The sequence below is a fragment of the Parus major genome, chromosome 3 (assembly GCF_001522545.3).
Source record: "Parus major isolate Abel chromosome 3, Parus_major1.1, whole genome shotgun sequence".
Classification (NCBI taxonomy): Eukaryota; Metazoa; Chordata; class Aves; order Passeriformes; family Paridae; genus Parus; species Parus major.
In genome coordinates this window covers 67812984-67832387 of record NC_031770.1, presented here as the reverse complement: position 1 = coordinate 67832387, position 19404 = coordinate 67812984, and the positions used below count along the sequence as shown (strand labels likewise).

Here is a 19404-nt window from a genome sequence, read left to right as displayed (position 1 = left end):
AGACACTTCTAGCCAACACATGCCTTAGGTCTCTAATAAAAATCCCTTCAAAAAAGTTTTTTTTTTACTTATTTCACTACCTCCAGCTATTGAAAGAGGGAGTGGAGTTTCAAAGTTTCCACAAACAATCTTTTCTAATTAGGTAGTAGAGAATTTATGGTGAGATTTTACTTTGCCAAATATTCTACCCATTTATCCTGTCTTGGCATGGGAAAAGAAGTCCTGACATTCAAAAGGAATCTCCTACAGCAATTGTACGCAGGTACACAGTTTCAAAAAGCCTTTTTTTACTCAGCCTTGCCTCCAACAAATCCAGGGACCAAAGTCTACATAAGCCTACACAGCAGCAAGTACTGCAAGCCACTGTGATAGTCACAAAGAAAAGGTTGATACAGCTGAAGCACAGAACTTGTACCTATTATGAAATTTTATACAACTTGAAGAGAGCCAATGGCAGTACAAATCTTCTAAGTGTTTTATAAATACTGAAAAGTTATCATTATTCCTGTACAGTTGACCTTTCCCACATTACTAAGAGACACAGAGACAGGTCAAAGATGTTTAAGACCAGCCTGGTCCGCCATCCCAAATTAAGTAACTTCATGTTTAGCTCATTTGACTAAGCAGTTTCCAAACAGGGAGGTGAGAGCAGCTTGTAAATGATGTGCAGCACCTGACAAAGACAAAAGCAAGTAAGTTTTACTAGCTCTACCTGCAAGGCACAACATGTCCCCTTGAGTCCCTGTGCCATGCTGCCAATGGCACCAGAGGAAACACATGGCAAAGACACCAAGTGCTTCAAGATGGAGACTGCAAGTCTGGCTGATTTCCTTGGCTCACCACAGCATCACAGCATACCCAAACCCAAGAAGAGGGGGACACAACCCCAGAATAACTGCCCACATGGAAAGGGCATGGACAGCATGGCACAAAACAACATAAATACAGTGCGAAAGAGCTGCCTTCAAGAGAGCTGACAAACACAAAAAGGTTACAAAGACGTATTATTTAACCTACAAGGCTTCTAAAACTTTTCCCACCCTCAGAAATCAAAATATTTGTATGCTGTAGTACTTTGGAACGTATACTGCATGAGTAGGCAAAAGTCCTGAGAATGATCTGTGCATGCTAAATTGTTCAACTGAGCTTTCAGTAACTCATTTAACATTATAGTCTGAATTTACTTTAGCCTATACCCATAAACGCAAGTTTGAACAACAAAGGCCAACTAATGCTTCCACTAGTGTGCCACAGCATACTGGCACCATTTCAAGGCCTCCCAGAAGGAGCAGCCTTCCCTAACAAGCAGCACACAGAGGAACTGGATGCAGCAACTAAAATGGTTACAGCACCCAGACCCAACATTCACACAGGGCAAAACAGCACCAATTTAAAGCACTCCTTAAAAAACACCAGGCTAGCAATGCTGGTTTGTGGCTCTGCCTCCCCCATTTAAATCACCTGCAACAGCCTGGTCTCTTTTTTTTTTCCCCTACAGGGAAAAAAAAAAAAGGTTAGTTATAAAACCACCCTGATACAGAAAAATTGAATTAAATTTAGAATTAAAGTCACTATTTACAAAGAAGGCTAAAGTTGGTAAATTATCCTTGGAAGAAGGGAAGTTCTCATTGGCAAGGCTGCAAATAAAAGCTAGAAAGGACCAGAAGTTGACCAAAGAATATCTAAGTCTTAACTCAAATCGCTGGTTCATTTGAAATCTTTAGTAGAGTCATTTTTTTACCTGTAGACTGCGCTAGCTGCTCTGTGAGAATATTATGGAAGATAATAAAGTCAAGATGAATCTACAGAATCTACAGCATTCACCAAGCCAGACATCTCTTTATACACAACAAACAGGTTGGTTAAGGATTATTTCCCCTTTGAAAATCCATGCTGACTACTTCCAATCACCATCTTGTCCTGCACGTGTTTGGAAATGGTTTCCATAAGGATTCTCTTCATTATCCCCCCAACAACTAAGGTGGAGCCAACCAACTTGCAGTTCCCCATGTCCTCCTTGGAAACAGAAGTGACACTTGTTCTCTTCCATTCACCATTATCTTTCTGAGGTAAAAGAGTAGTCTCATAATGAAATCCAAGCAGCTCCCAGCACTTGTGGGTGCAACTCATCAGGTGCCCCAGATTTGTGTATGGCCAGTTTAAGTGCTCCTAACCTGGACCTCCTCCACCAAGGTAAGGCTTCCTTCCTCTACCTTCTCTCTGGTCTCAAGAGCATGAGACTCCTAAAGGCTGGACTCACTGTTAAACACCAAGACAAAATATTGAGTACTTTGGCCTTTTCCATACCATTTATTCCCATTCAGCTGCAGGTTCATGTTTCCTTTAGACATCTCTCTGATATTCATGTACTTGCAGAATTCTTTCTTGTTGCACTTCTAGTCCCTTCCCAGACCCAACTCCACATCAGCCTTGGCTTTTCTATCCCCTATTCTTGCAAGATCAAACAGCAGCTCTATACTTCACTTGTTCTGCCTATCCCTGCTTCCAATTCATATATAATTCTATTTCTTGTCCAGGTTCAATAAGGAGCTCCTTGCTCATCCAGTCAGGCCTCCTGTTGCCTTTGCTTTCTTTCCCACTTGCTGGGATGGAACTTTCTTGAGTTTGGACACAGTGATCCTTGGATGCCAACAAGTTTTCCTGGATCACTCTTCTCTCCAGGGCTATATCTCACAGAATACTTCCAAGCAGATACCTGAAAAGGTTCCAGTCTGCTCTCCTGAAGTCCAGGGTTGTGATCCTGCTTTTTGACATGCTCCATTCACTTAGGATCTTGAACCTCATCATATCAGCTAAATAAGCCAATAAAAATTGCACTGAACTTCTTCCATGCTCAGGGACAGGATACATATCCATATATTTACTATTTACATTATTGCTGAATGGCACTGACCAAGAAAAGGCTTATTACTTTTCTTTTATTCTGAATTAATTTTTCCCAAAATCCATAATTAAAAGTTTATAGGCTCTTTACTGTGAAAAACAAAGTCCTTGAATTAACTCAGATATACTCTCACAGTAGGTGAAGCCTTTGGGACAAGAAATCTCAGATAAAGCTCTATTACCCTGGTGCTTTTTGATGAAGAAATACCAAATTCCATTACTGCAACATGTTGGCAGATTTTTCCGGTCATAGCTATTGGTTCTTAAAAGATGATGGCCAAGATATTCAACAGGAAAAAAACAGCCTTAACAAATAATACTCCTCTGGTCTGTTTCTTGTGTCTCCACTTCTTGTTCTAAAGAACCTACTTAAATAAGGTAAGGAAAAAATGTAAAATACAAAAGCAGCAGAATTAAAGACTTCCTTTCTACCAACTTCAGGTTCCCAAAATAAGCTTATGCAAGCCTTGAGCTGAAAGAAATGTCACATTCATTAACTAAATAATCATCTAAAAATATAAACACTATTTTCATATTTTACAGCTCTGCTCTTCAAAAAATGCTGCTGCTTAAGCCAAACAATAATCTGCCTCATAACAAGAGCACTAGTTAGAATTTCAGTTATCTTCAGAACACACTTCATTTACAGAAACTTACTGGATTTTTACACATACACAATTCTTTGAGGTATAAAGAGTCCTTTCTAATACTATAGAATATATCAATATAACAGAATTGGCTGAAATAAGGATTCTTTAAGCAGGGATCACCCTACAGCAGAAATAAAGCAACAATCACTTGCCACAGAAACCCCTGCCTATATAATCTTATTATTGATATAAACTTTCTTCCAGAAAAAGCTCCTACAAATGAATAGCGGCAAGAGAAACTTTATGGGTTTTGAAGTCCTAAGCAAAGACAAAGCAATTTGGTTTGTAATGTCAGAAGAGAAGAGTCATCTGTCTTTTCCTTTAGGGAAAGCTAGCCAGTAGATCTTACTATAGGTATCTATGCAATAAGACACACAAAATGGTCTTGGACTGTAAAACAGAATGCTTTTCAGTTCAGCAATGCATTTCTTGAGTACAATGCCAAGTGTCTAAAGTTTACAAAACTATTAAAACACTCTGAACATATACACACAGAACCAGGTACACTGGTGCCCTGTCATTGTCCAAAGTGTCTTCCAGTGTCTTCCAAAGTGGCATTTGGGTTTGTTTTGCTGCTGGAGCAAAGTTGGAAGGGTTACATGCCAAAAGAACTACCCATGACATTTTTAAAATGGCCTCTGTCCAGGCTGATAATCTTTATTTAATCAGTAAACATGACCCTCTTTGTCACCTATCTAAGCCTTTAACTACAAGATTAGCTATTGATGCATTATTTAGAAATCTGCCTCTTTTTATGGAAAATGCACTTGATTTTGGTCTGTTTCCATATGACAAAAACATTGTAATTTTTTTTCAACTATTTCACCTTTACCTTTTTTACATTTCTAGTACTTTACCTGAAATTTCACTGAGGCAAATGCTGATATGCTGCATTAGCTCAGGTCACAGAGTTTTATAATAAGGTTTGAAGAATAAGAATGAACTATAACTCATGGAATAATTATCAGAAGCACCACTGAAAGCAGTCAAGTAACTTACACAGTAGATGCCAAAATTCACAAGCTGTACTAACCTTTGTACAGAGCTTTACTAATAAAAAAAATAAAAAAATACGTATCATGAGAGTTAAAACATAATTTGACATTCTGTCCTTCCTTACATTGCTGTCTCCAGGTAGACAGAACCAGCACCATATCACAGTGCTACCATGCCCACAGGAAAGTCTCCTTCAGACTAATCCACACATCTTCACAGCAGCACAGTTTAAAACAAAGGATAACAATCAAAAAAACAAAACCCCCTCAATATTGTCAAAAATGACTTTGTAATTCCAAGAATATAACCGAATACAGATGTTAAGAGGATCTCCTATTTCCTCCAAAGGCAGAAATACTAGCAAAAAAAGGTCACTGGGTAAATCCTGTGTAAAGTGACTGACAGCAATGCAGCTACTTCTCAAATCCACAAGAAACCTTGACCTTACAGTGATAAGTACTTTAAAAGGACAGCAGTTTTATCTGTTAAGTCTCTTCATACAGAATCACCATGGACACTACACTAAACACAACCCAGTAGTTTGTTCAGTTCATGGACACCATAAGTTTCCAATGCCTCACATTGCATTGCACAACTGGATGCTGTATTTGAAGGCAACATTACCAGATTATAAAAAGCTTTAGGCACAATCCTAAAATACATTTCAACAGCTGACTGCATAGTGGCAGCATTAAGACAAGGTAAATATTTAATCAAGCAAGTGCACGAAACACATTACAAAATTTTACTCAGTATCCAGTATTTTGTCAGTTATGCACATTTTCAGACATAAAAAACATTTAAAGATCTAATTATACCTTTATTTACAAACAATTTTTACCAAATTTGAAGGAATGATAGGTATGCAATAAAAGACATGTAATAAAAATATAATTAAAGCTGTTTTTCATTTTGCTATGAAACTTCTTTGTACTTGGCAAAACAAATTAAAAATCAGGAGAACAAACTGTTCGCAGATACTAAAGAACAAGTTACCATTAGTCTAAAGTAAAATACATCCTTAGTAAGTGGACTTCAGATGGTACTTGTAATCTTTCAGAACCTTTTTCTTTCAAGTCAGTTTAAAAACATGCCTTTTTAAAGTAAGTCTTCATTTAGAAGTTCACATTTATTTCCCCCTCAACACATAAAAGAAGATGAAAGAAGATTTGTCAGAAAGAGGCATTGCTATTACCTGAAAAGAATTAAAAGAAAATTATGATTTTAAAAGCTTCTTAAAAAGGCTCAGATCTGAATAATGCTTGCATACTTTAAATACAACATTTGGATAATCTTTATGTTACTTAATTCTAGGAAAATAAAGTACCTGTTGAGTAATAATGTCAGTAAAATTACTTTCGTTTATGTACACTTACTGCAATCTCTCTACAGGCCGACATGGATATCCCTGTACCTTCAATTTGCTTCAGTGCATACTCCTTTTCATCTTTTCTGTACACACATGAAAAAAAAAAAGAGAAAGAAAAATACATTTAGCTCTGACTTACATTACACCAATCAATGTAAGTATAATGATGAAACACTTAATTTGGTCTGGATGAAGAAGCTGAAAGCCAATCTACTTTTATGCATAAATTACACTTTGATATTAAAAGCAAGTTTCCTTTTAACAAAGACCTTACAGTTCCCAAACGAAAACTTCATAAAAAAAACTTAGTTAACCTATATTCACTTCTCTCTAAAAACAGGCATAATATCTGCAGATAACTAAAAACACAGTTTTGGAAGACACTTTCCCTGAAATTCCTGGTTACTGTCCACAACTGAAAACACTGCAGTTGTATCCCATGCCTGGAAAACTGTCCTAGAAATATCTGGGAATGGCAATCTTTTCTCTTGATTTTATGAGCCACTCTCAAGCCATTTTTATTTCTGAAATACTACTATTTTAAACCAATTATATAATAAGCACTAGCTATTGACAGATCCCTACACAGCATGTGAAACTCTGAGCTCTGATGTACAAAGCCAGAGTATGAGAAAATGTTCAGCCCAAACACTGTACTACCCTTTTAAACAATCACAGCTTGAAGTGATTTAGAGAGACCACCAAAAGAACAAGAAAAGCAGGTAGAATCTTGAAGCTTTCATGATACAACAGAACCAGCCTACAACACAGTTTTTGCAGGATTCAGCTGTCAGTGACAAATGCTGGTAGGCATCATTGCCCACAGAGTTGATGTCCCTTTGCAGACTCACCAGTCACAATTCAGCAATCCACAATCCCCTATCCAAATTCTCAATGGCATTCATGGTAGACCTCAGTTAGCCCTTCTTCCAGTCCCAAATAATTGTGTTTTGCCACACAAAGATTCTCAATTTGCACTTGCTTCAGTCTCTCTGGCTTTGAGCTCCAAGCCTCTGTCCTGCCAGCTTCAGCCTGTTTCCCAAATTCTGCCAGACCCTCTCCCTCCAAAATTCACAGGAAGAGAAGTGACTAAGTGGGAAAAATATGGGGACAAGATGAGAACTTGAAATAATAGCCATCTACACATATTGTACATAACACAGGCAAGCATTAGTCTCAGTAATTTTCAGTAGCAGCTAAACCCTCAATGCATGTCTATAGTTAACACTGACATACACCGTTTGAAATAAAATTTTAACAATTCTAGATGTTTTCCAACTACACATGAAAACATGTGTAACTTCACAGGTAATAAGATCATACCATATCTCACAGGAATTGTTTTTGATTTCATTAATTAGTCCAAATTTTAAACAGTAAATAGTAAATGCCCATCCCCTCTTATACATGGTCCTTCTATCTATGCAGAGGATTTCCACACACTGCAAAATATTAACGCAGGGCACTTACAGAAACAGTGAAGACAAAATTATATTGTCTGCAGAACCAAAACCAGCTCTGGACATAGAAAATTGATCATTTAAACTATGGTCAGGTTTAAACTATGCAGCACAAACAATCCCGTGCACAACTATCAGCTGGAATCCCAAAGCAATGTAGTCACTACAGCACTGCATCACATCCTTCTTTTGGCACATCTACTGAACCAGGCACAGGACCACACTGATATGGCCACCCTTGAACTAGTTCTCCACACAAAGCATTCCCTCCAGCTACTCAGACCTTCACAGAGCGAAGGTCATTGCAGAGACCAGGCATGACACCTGGCACACACTGCCTTCAGCAGCACTGCTGAACACCACCACCATGGCAACGCTGTCAGCACTTGATAGACAGCCACTCCATGCAGGAATTTAAGATACAAATGGGAAATTATGAAATATGCTTTAAAAAAACCCTAACCAATCCAACAACCTAAGGTATTACAGCATGTGGGAAAAGGAGGGAGTCTTACTGAGCTGCAACCCAGATAGCTCTAAAACACTAGGCTTCATAAAAAAAATGAGAAAAAATAGGGACAATTAAATGCTTTTTTATAATAAATGGGTGGCAAGGATAAAGAACTGCAAGAAGATTGTATTCTTGACCTGACAATTTTTTTACCAATGGCTTTGGAACCATAAACACAGCCTCCTTTAAATACTATTTACTTGCTTTGGCAGGAATGCAAGTCTATAACTTTTCCAAAGTTAACTGTCCATATATGGAAATACAATAGCTAATTCCAAATGATGTCCACCAAGTGGTATTTTAGCTAATTATATTTCCCATTCAAGATAATTTGAAAAAGAAAGAAATCTATTTGAAACTTCAAAAGCAAGTCAGCCAATGCCATCTGATGAATGCACAATTCTAGTTATTCAGTGAAGAAAGAAAAGAATACACAGGTACTTTATTAGCTATTTCCCTACTTGTACCAATTCAATAAATAATATCAAACAGTGTGTGTGACAGGTAAGTACACTATTCAACTCCCTAAAGACCAATGCTCTCATGAAACACTTGAGACAGGGAGAAGTACTTACACTTCATTTCAGAAAAACTCTAGTGAACTCTGAACACATTTCAAGAAATTGTACAGAATTACACAACAGGAAACTTTTTACAAATCCTTTTCTGACAGATCCTGTATCAGTACATTTTTTACTGAAGCAAGCATGATCAAGTTAACACCAAATCCAAACAATAACCACAAACCACACAACTCTGGTATGAGGTAAAAAGCACCAATGGCAGGGATAGCCAAGCAGAAAGCAAGGTCTTTGTTCACAACTGTTTTTATCTGCTCTGCAGTAACACTGTCTCAGGAACAGGTCAACTAACTTGAAGGTCTTAACCTCCAGCTGTAAGGGAGTTTGCGGGCAGGAAGCAAGTGGCACAGATCAAGGTTTAATCAAGCAGGTTGTATCAAACAGCTACCCCAAGCTAATGGCAGCAATGTGTTTGCTAACCTGAACAAAAAAATACAGCAAAGAAGAACTTAGAGGGAAAGCATACCTTAGGAAGCTGTGAGTTAACAATTTTGATTAATGCTTTTCAAAACTGATGCAGAAGAATTTGCCTCATAAAACAAGCATTGCATCACACCACTACAAGGCTTCTCTATGCTTCAAGCTCCCTTACCCAAAATTAGGGGTTAAAGATTAAAATCAGCCTTGCTTCTGGTTTCAGAAATACTACAATTCATGTTATTCTAGGAGGGATTAACTTTTTACCAAAAAGACACTGCCAATATGAGATACTGCCCACCTGAATACTTCCAAACTAGTATTTCAGACTGCCATAGGCAGCACCCAAACACAAAGGTCCTCATGCATACCAGCAAATATTGAGAACATTCCTCCACTATAAAAACTTGGTCTTCAAGATCAAGTTCTCCCTCACCAATAAATATCCCATTGTGCAATCCTTAAGGTTAATATCAATATTTTAATTTGTACTGTGCAAAGGAAAACTGTTCTCTTGCCCCAAAAAGTTGTACTTAGTGGTTGATCTCCAACTGCAGTATTCAATACAGAAAATGAAAAAATTATTACTACTCCTTCTGGGTAACACTTTCAGTTTCCATTTTCCAAATGCTTTGGAAAGAAAAAAGTAACAAATGCACTTTAAAAAAATTGTAGTTCAGAAGATTTAGAATAATTACAACATTTCAAAGGAGCTAAACTGTCTTAACTATTGCAATTGTACTTCAGAGACCTCCCATCATATGAGAAACTACTTTACAAACAAGCTAATGGAAAACTAGAAACAACTTGCCCAAGACCATAAGAGAAATAGGAGGATTTGAAAATAGTGTATGGTTCAAACAATTGTTTTATCCCTATTATTCAAATTTGAAGACTTTCAATGATGGTCTCTCTTGAATTCAGAGATAATTTAACATATATTCCAACTTCAAAATTAATTAGCCACATCAAGGAACTGGCTTGAAAGACTGCAATCACTCTGAAGCTAGAACTGTGACTATCACATCAGTTAATACAGATATTATCGTTACAGTATATACAAATAATAGCTGCCTTAAATTAAGTGCACAATACCATAAATAAATAATAATTAAAGTGCACATTTTCTTAAGCCAAAAAAGTGCACCATAAAAGCATTTCAAGACTTACCTAGGAAAAAAATTAATAGAAAAGAAAAACAATTCACCCCTGTAACAACACTAATGGAATTTATGTATTTGTGACTTTGTAGGACAAAGCCTGGGAACACTATGGAGTTCAGTGTCCTTCACAGTACCCGGAACACAACGTCCATACAGGTATCTGGTTACATTCTGATCACTTTGTTTAATGCCAGACAGCATGAAGTTACTCAGCAGGAGATCACAGAGTTGCAAACCTTTTTGCCCCTGAGAAAAGGCAAAACCATGACACTGATGTGCAGCTAGAATCTAACTGAAAACCTCATCTGGAACTCAGCAACCAACCCACTAAATAGATCGTGCTCAGCACTGGTTACCTTACGCAAGCTGCTCATGGATTTAATCCTGTACTTAGCACATGGCCACAACCTTTACAAAGGTAACAGTACCAGAAAATAAGTCTACTACTGACTGGGAAAAGGGACATAAATCCTTTGCAAAAAGTAGTGAGTTCTTGTGCTTTAATGTTTTTATGGATACAGAAGCAGTCACTAAGCCAAATGAATTACTAGATCAAAAAAACTAGACATGGTGTCTCTAGGGTACATGCTCTTTATCAGACTAGAAAAGTTATTTTCTTTTACTGCTATCCTCCTCCAAACGTATCAATCCTTATCCAGTCAGCAGCTCAGCCAGCTCATTTTCATCCACGTGACAACCAGTCACAAATGACAGAGGCTGTGAACCTACAGATTGATCTTAACTTGTTTCTAGCCAGCAGTACACATGCTGTATTTCAATGCACTTGCATTAGTTCATTTTGATACCTACAGAAGAAACTCAAAATGTAAAACAGTAAGGATGGTAAGCAGAAATTTGAAAAGAAATCCCTGACCACATCATCCCTTTAAAAGATTTACCTTTCCTCACAGACAGCAGCTAAAACTTCACAGCAGCTACGGGCTGCTCTTACAACCCAGAGCCAGCCAAGTTCACTACAACATGAACTAGCTGGTTTTGGCCATGTAAAGAATGGATGAAACCAGCAAGCGTTTACTTTGTTCTGCTGCTGTGAAGAGTTTCAGTAATGTCTGTGGACTGCACAGCTGGCCTCTGTGCTGATGCATCCCCCAGAGGTTTGGTGGGAACTTTCTTGGTGTTGCAAACAGAACATCATGTGTGTCAGTCACAGGAAAGGACTTCTCATAAAGAAAGAGCAGACATGTATGTCACCTGGACCTGGGCTTTCCTCTTAGTGGCAGTGCTGCAAAATGTGGAATATGTAAAATTTTCTTAAGAAAATATATTCTTTAATGTTTGATCTTTCAAAGCTTAATCAACAAGAAGGGAGATTTAGTCTGTTTCACAGACAGCAGCCCATGAGCCCTAAGTGATGTCCAGGTGTTAGAAAGATAAATGACTGGTTGGTAGAATTGGTAGAAAAAGAACAGCTTTAGGGCCTGACAGGTTTCAGTGATCTCACACCCAGAGGGAGGCTAACAAAGTTGGAAAAATAAGGATGTGCCACTGACAGCAGACACAAAGAATGCAGAATTTATGACCCACAAGGACACTAGGCAGAACCCCCAGGATGAAGAAGAAACTAATAAACCTCACCCAGCAACTGTGCTGAATGAACTCTGACTGGGTAAAAGGTAATCCTGCAGGGGGAGATCCCGACCACTGACTCACAGATCATTGACCCAAAAATCCATCGGCCCAAAAGAGAAACACCATGGGACTGATTAGCACGAGAAGCGAGAAAATCATTAACCAATAGAAGATAGAACAGTAATTAATATAAGGATTATGTAACATGTATCCAATGAACACTAATTCCTTTGTTTGCTGACATGTATAAATAGCAGAAGGTTTTGATAGTTGTTGGGCTTGATTTGTGGTATTCCACTGGGCACCCACACTTGCAGAATTCTGAAATAAAATAATAAATGTCTCTCTCAAGTGTGTAGTTATCAGCCTGTTGCCCACTGGGTAACAAATCAAATTTCTGTGGACAACAGAAGGGTGGTAAACCAACCTCCCCATCAGACAGTATTCAATCTTTAGAAGCTGAGCTTGTATCTTATCTGAAACATCTACAAGTAAACTTGAGGAGTGAAAACAATGCAACAAACTTATATCAAAGAGGACAGTCCACTATACAATATTAAAAAGAACTAGAGTGAAAAGAGAATGTCCAAGGCTGATCCAGGTAAACAAAAGGAAAAAGCTTTTTGTAATGGAGACAATATGCTACCATAAAATTTAAATTTTTGATTTTTTTTCTTTTAATCTCAAGTCTTTACAGTCTCTGTTTTCAAAAAAGGGCTTAAATGCTTCTCAGCTCATTGGTGTCACTGCCTCATGATACCTACTCAACTCCACTAGGTCCCACTCCTGACACCTGATAGCTCAGTGTATACATGGAATAACAAGGCGACGGCACTTTTCTCTATCTTCTGCCACCTCCAAGACTTAAAGTCTACCCATAAAACCCTTTAGAACAACCTAAGAACACATCCAAAAGGCAGAAATTTGTATGCAGTTTTAGACATTACTCTTCTCAAAATGCAACAATACCGAATTCCTGAATGCTGTATGTTTTACTATTCCATTTTTCAATGCAGTGCCAATGTCAGGTGGCACAAATGTATGCCAAAAGAAGGCTAACTCAGGAATCAAAAAGCAATTTGTGATTTTTTTAAATAATTATTTTTTTCCTGGTTGGTTGGTTTAAAAAAAAACTTTCAAGATGATATTTTTCTGTTGTTGTTGAACATAGCATTCTAAATTTAAGTCTACCATAAATTGGCAGATACACTCAAATACAGAGCAACTGATTACTGCAATTAGGCTTTTTAAAAAGATATCTGACTTTTATCACATACACTATGAGAAATAGGCAGAAGAACCATTACACACAGCTTTGCCTGCTAAAAAATCTGCCATGTTCCAGTCAGACTAAAAGAGCTCATATTAAAAATACCAACTGCATCACATTAATTGACACCCAGTGTTATCACAGCATCCCATGAGATATATTTTGCTTTATAAAACATATACGAATATGTTTTATATGTTCATATAAAATATGAAACATATTTTGCTTTATAATCTGTAGAACAACCCCAAATGTATCTCTAAATTGCACTAGTGATATGGCTATCCTTCTCCTTGTTTACTCATCTGTAAACAAGATTATGAACAGATTATGAACTCAGGAGGAAATGTGCATGTTAAAGAACAAGGCAAGTTCTTAAAGTGATGCTAAGCTACTTGTAATTAAACACAGTGCCCTTGACATTGCTTGCTTCCACAGAGCCCCTCAAAAGACGCTGAATTCCTATAAATCCCCCACAAACTTCACATAACATAAATGATTCTTCATGCATGAAGAGACAGCTGATAAAAAGGACAAAAAGTGAATCTGAGCACTGATAAAGTTTTCTGCCATCAAAAAAAAAAAAATGCCTTTTCCCAGCTATGATTTCACTAGACTGGGAGTGGAGAGCAGAGGTCTCTTAAAATCATTATGAGACGACTAAAAGTATTCCATTACACATAACCATATGCTCGTCTCTTCATTCCAGTAGTTTTAGAAATTTAAAAGCGAATCTTTGTAGCATTGATACCTTCTAACTGTTAACAACAACTCCCAATTATTTCACATCACAGTCCAAGATCTATGTAATACCAGACCACTGGAAATCTTACTAAACTTAATCTATTAAAATTTAGCCTTTACACTATAATAATAAAATTTTGTATTTGCAAGGAAAGAGAGCACAACTTCAATCACTGCCACCCTCACTCCAGACTTATCGATGAAAATTCAGAGAACTCAACCTGCTAAAGAGTTGTTGCCATTGCTAAAATTAGACTGATTCCTAAGTATCTGGAACAACTGAGAACTGTGAATTTCATACAAGTACATTCATAACAGATTGGGGTAATCAGACTTGACAGCTTGTTTGTAAGGGTAAAAACTAAAGCGTTCACATTAAACCCTGAAAGCTGTAAAATTATTCTGCTGCTCCAGGTAACTTCTTCCAGCATTTGCTACATTTAAACAGAGGAGAGAGCTGCACCTGATTTTATTTCTTTACAGACAGGCTTGATTACAGATAATGAAAAGATTTAAGAAATACGTCCCTGTCCAAAAGGATAATGTATGTGAGGATTTGCTACCTTAAAACAAGGAACAGCAGCAGCAAGGAGAAAAATACCTCTGAAATAAAGAGGAAACAAATTTTTATTTGTCAGCAAATTATGTACCAAGGTCACAGAAACAGACTATGCCAAACTGAGACTATGACAAAAAAAGAATCTGCCATTTTCTCCATAAAACCACTTAAGTAGAATGCTTGTGACTAACTATAAATGTGAAGAAATTAATTCCAAGAAATTGGATTTTTTTAAGTCCTAAAGCCATACCGTAACTACATAGTCCAGCTTAAAGTTCAGCACAGCTCTCTCTATGTAGTGCTAAATCTGGCTGAATACTGCAACTTTGATAGGTGGGAAATTACTATCAAATCACCAAGTAGTAGGAAGTCTGTACTTTCTTGGGGTCTTTTTTAGCAAGAACATGTTTAAAATACAAGGTGCAGATTTTTTTTCTAAATCCCTACAATGCATTAGGTTCGGCTATAGCAGAATGAGCAGAACTATTGACTCAATGTAAAACCTAACAGAAGGGCAATGGCCTAAAAGCTGCAGTTACTCAGATTTCCTTTTTGGACTCATGACATAATCAAATGCTTCTCCTAAAGCACTTGAAAACCAAGATTATGAGAGACCTATCACAAATTTTCTGGTTGTTCCTTCAGAATTCCTAACTCAAACCATCTACAGTGAAATTATCAATTCTCAAAGCCAGATCTACATGAAAGCTTGCTAACACAATGTTAGTGTAATTCTTAGGTGGTAAATTAGCCTTTAGGTACTAAAGCTACACCCAGATCATGAATAAGTAGCAAGACCCAAATTCCATATGGGCAGAATAGAGAAGAGTAATACAGAGCGCATTTACTACAGTTGAAAATTTGCAAAGTTGAAACAACATCCTCAAAATAAGGTCGAAGAACTGGAATGAAACTCCATGAAGTCACCACAATATCCAATTTAATTCAGTCTGAAATGTAAAAAAGCCCCATATTTTTGATGATTTTTTTTTTTTTAAAGGGAGCATCTCCATTTTTTCCTCACTTCAGTGTCAGGGGATGAGGATTTCTCGAAGACAGAGATCTTTATTGCAGCCACTAAAACAACTTTGCTACTTCTTAAGAACAAACAAGGTCTTTAGTCAGCTATCATATCTGTTCCTGGGGAAAGGGAGGGGCATTCTGCTTCCTTTGGATATTAGAACTCCATGTCCCATAGTCAGAACAGGCTTCTGTCACAATCTGAGGTTTAGAACATCAAGTGATGAAGTTCTGCTTTTTCCCCATCACTGAAGTGACACTAAAAGTAGAATAAATGGCATTCTACTCATATGGAGTCCTTTGGTTGTTCTGAAGGTCAAGTTAAATTTGGCTATTTGTCTACCTCTGTTTCTCATTTGAAGCATGACAGAACTGGGCAAATGAACAACTGGTTATCCAGTACAATGACTGGTTTTAATCAAAAGATATGAACATAAGCTAACTTTGAAGTCTACAATGCCCTTGAGAACAAGACAACAAGTGATACAGAAACTCTGTTTCAAGAACAGATACATTCAAAGACATGAGCTGACACCCACTCTCAGCGGCACTGACAATAATTAACACAAGCAACAAACACCACGTTTTTGAATGTGCAAGGTGCTAAATCTTAGCATGAATCCACGGTATTTCATTATAAAACACAGGTGAGAATTTTCTTTAAACACCTCTGAATTTGCAGAATTCATGACTTCATGATACTCAAGAAGTATCTTTCTCAAAACAGCCAACCTCAGAACCAAACATGCTGCTAGAAATATCATTCCTGAGAGGCCCTTGCATCTCTTCAGGCTCTCATACCCCACAATACTAGCAAAGAGGTGGGAAAGTCAAGGACAATCACAGCCAGAGCTGAATCCCAGCATTACCTGTGTGAAAGCTTCCAAGTGCTCTAATAAAGACAGCAAAACAAAGGGGGGACAAAACAGGCAGAAAACCTTTCGGCAACACAAAAAGGATTGATTTTTCCTTCAACTAATGCATGAGGAAAGCAGATACATTGCTTCAAAATAGTGAAGCATACCTCCAGATGTAGTTTCCATTCCAACGTATTAGCTTCCACCTCTAGTCAATTGCCTATAACTCTTATTTTCACTTGACTGCAAAAAGAAATCAATAGTGTTTTCTACTTAAGTCAGCACAGAGTGAACAAAAAAAAAAATAATCATACTGCATGCAAGGCCCACTTTATGGGAACACTGTCCCAGACTGTCCCCATTTTATATCTGTATTTTTACTTAGTCCAGAGCCCTGATACTTAACTGAGTAACCTGACACCCCCAGCACACAAGGGAAGCTATGGCCATTGGTCTACCTATTGGAAAGCCTACCTTCAGTGTGGTTTCTTCTACAAGATCAACAACTACAGAATATTTCAGGATCATTAATTTTGTAGAGAACAAATGACAACTGAGGGACAAACAGTTATACAGTGGCCTCATTTGAAAATACTGTTTTAAAGATTGCTAAGCCCAGAAAAGACAGAAACAAACATGAACAATGCCCTTCAGGGATCCACTCTTTCAGCAATCTCAGCTTCTTCAATCTTTCTCACAAGCAGAAAAGTCAGTTCTGCTTTTCAATAAAGTAAAATTAAATAAATAATAAAAGATAAAAAACCCCAATCACAACACATCAAGCAAAAACCCCAACCTATACTTACAGACACACATTTTGTACAGGTCAGTTGATACTATCTCCACACGATTTCTTCCCTCCAGTCTTATTAGATACACTAGTATTTCATAAGCTCTCTCAAATTCCCACCACTAAATGAAAGGACTGCACTCCCACAGAGAAGTCTAAAAAAAATGTTGATAAAAAATTCAGATATAGAAGTTAAATTTCAGTTGAGTTAAAGACTTTACTCGGACTTTATCAGCAACAAATTTTGGTTAAAAATACTTCTGCACTTTTTTCTTCTTGAATCTGTTGAGATAGTGAATTTCACTAGAGGTATAATGATTTCTTAATATCATCACAACTAGCCATCTGTCAGTCATCTAACTTATAGTCAAACAAACCATGCAAACCAAAGTCCCAGAGCTGGGAGGTCTTTTATAAACCTATAATATTTAAAAAACATGAAACTCAAGTCAAGTCAAAACAATAAACTTCTTGTAGTTGCTACACAAGTAGAAACTGTTCTTCATTTCCTGAAGCCACATACTGAGTTAGCCAATTTATTCTAAATGAAATTGTCCTGGACTAGTTTCAGCATTCCTTCAAGCAAATGTGCTGTTATTGAAATAAATAAATCTTTTTTAAGTTCTAACACTTCGTTTCAGTAAAAAAAAAAAATAAAAAAAAAAAAATGCAGTGTATGTCAGTTCTCAAATGCCAGCAAAGGAGCTCTCAGAACTGCACATCTTTGGAAGCATAGTGCAAGAGCTTCTTGTCACTGCTGCTGACAATCCCTTCCTGATCACGCATGTAGACTGTACCTCCTCCTGGACCGAACATAAAGCAGCAGCAAGCGCAAACAGAGTCACTTCACAACACATAACCCAGTTGCTACAAACAGAGGACAAAGGCATCTTCTGACCCAAGTCTATGCAAATCATGAGCTTGATTAGGGCCACAGAAGAGGCAAACAGCATTTCAGTAGGCATTTTCAAAACACAGGTGAAAATTTAATGTTACCAATAAACCTCTAGTGCAATCTGGTTAGGATACTCCACAGAAATTTTGGTTACTTGTACAAACACATCTGCAACATTATGAGGCACAGCAATCTCTGTGGCTTGGGAGTTATTGCTGATTTTTTGGTTTCTTTTTAAATCACACACAATGTAAAAACACTCATGTTGAAAATAAATTTATGAAAAACACCTCTACACTTCTACCCACAATATAACATGTTAGATTGGGTGACCCAGAAATACAACATATTAAACTGCTATGCCAAGCAGCTTGCACAAGTATTTAGTTTCTGACTTAGTCCATGGTCTAACTTGCTTTGCTCCCTATTACCAGATGGGGGGGCAGAAAAGGAACTTTTCTTCCCCTTCAACCTCTTACTTCCTTTTCCTGCAGCTCTACTGGAAAATTCTTATCCCCCTCAGTACAGGAATCTTCTTCCCTCTTCCTTTCTTTAAAATAAAAAACCAAAAAACACCACTCAACTTTGAAAGTTTTTCCTTCACATCTTATGGACTAATTTATGTACAATTCTTGCTTTGCAAGATTAGGAAAAACTCACCTGTTTCTCTCAAACACAACCCCTTCTACATCTTCCTGACCTCCCTTTCTTCCTCAAGAAGAGGACCACACCACACCACCTTTGTGCTTACCACAGCAGCAGACAGAACACCTGCCAAATAATATTTGTTTTCTGAAAAGTAACAATGCGCTTTACAGCTCATTTCTGCATTTAGTTTCAGGAAGAATAACAGAAGAAGTGGCAAAATAGCCATGGGAGAAATCATATGTAAGAGTCTGTGGGAAGCACTAAAAATTACTCGTCACCACTTGCACTATCCTCTTGTGCAGGAAGCAAAGCCATGGTATAGCTGCAACAGCAGCTCTCATTAAGGCACAGATATGAAGTACTAATTATCTCCTCCTAGATGGGGACTCTTCTATTAGAATGCATAGCAGGCAACTAGTTTGACAGGTCTGGTTTAGTTCTGTTGCTCTTTCTCACACATATTGAGAGCGTTCAGTGGTTAAGAGGCATTTTCAGGATTTGCAGGTAAATTTAGTATTTAAGTTTTCTTTTCTTTTGAGATATTTTAGCAAGGTATAAACACCTTCAGCCATTCTACCATCCCCAAGATAAGAAGCTTAATCAGGAAAAGAAAAAATATGAAAATGGAAAGCAAATCACAGGTTTTCAGATACAAAAATGATAAGAGATTTTCCTGCAGAGAGAAATAATTGTTTAGGATCTAATACATTGTGCTTCCAACTTTGGTCAATAATTCTGTGATTTAGCCTGCCACAGGTTTATATTAGTAAAGAGCAGCTACAGCACAACACTCAAATTACTTATGTTCAAGGCAACATCAAATAGAGGAAGTAAGAAAATGTAAAGATATAAAATATTATAGACTCTCAAAATGTCTTACAAGTATCAACTTGCATTGGTAAATAATACTCCAGTTTCACATTCAAGAGAGTACAATCCTTGCCACATCAGTGAGTTGCCTCTCTTTTATGAGTAAATGC

The 19404-nt window shown here is 37.4% G+C and overlaps 1 protein-coding gene across 5 annotated transcripts in view; it reads right to left on the bottom strand.

Annotated features, from left to right (window-relative positions):
* CDK19 (cyclin dependent kinase 19) overlaps positions 1–19404 on the bottom strand; it is a 121413-nt gene that overhangs the window by 95927 nt on the left and 6082 nt on the right. For 3 of the 5 annotated variants that reach the window (XR_004496442.1, XM_033512835.1, XM_015622612.3), the window contains one exon: positions 5927–6002. The exons of 1 other annotated variant lie outside the window; for it this stretch is intronic. Coding sequence is in view for 3 of the 4 variants with exons in the window: in XM_033512835.1 (XP_033368726.1) it covers positions 5927–6002 (76 nt within the window). In the remaining variant the exon portion in view is untranslated. Of the gene's footprint in view, positions 1–5926; positions 6003–6770; positions 6954–19404 lie in introns of those variants that run through there. One more of the 5 variants, XM_033512836.1, reaches the window with a different exon arrangement.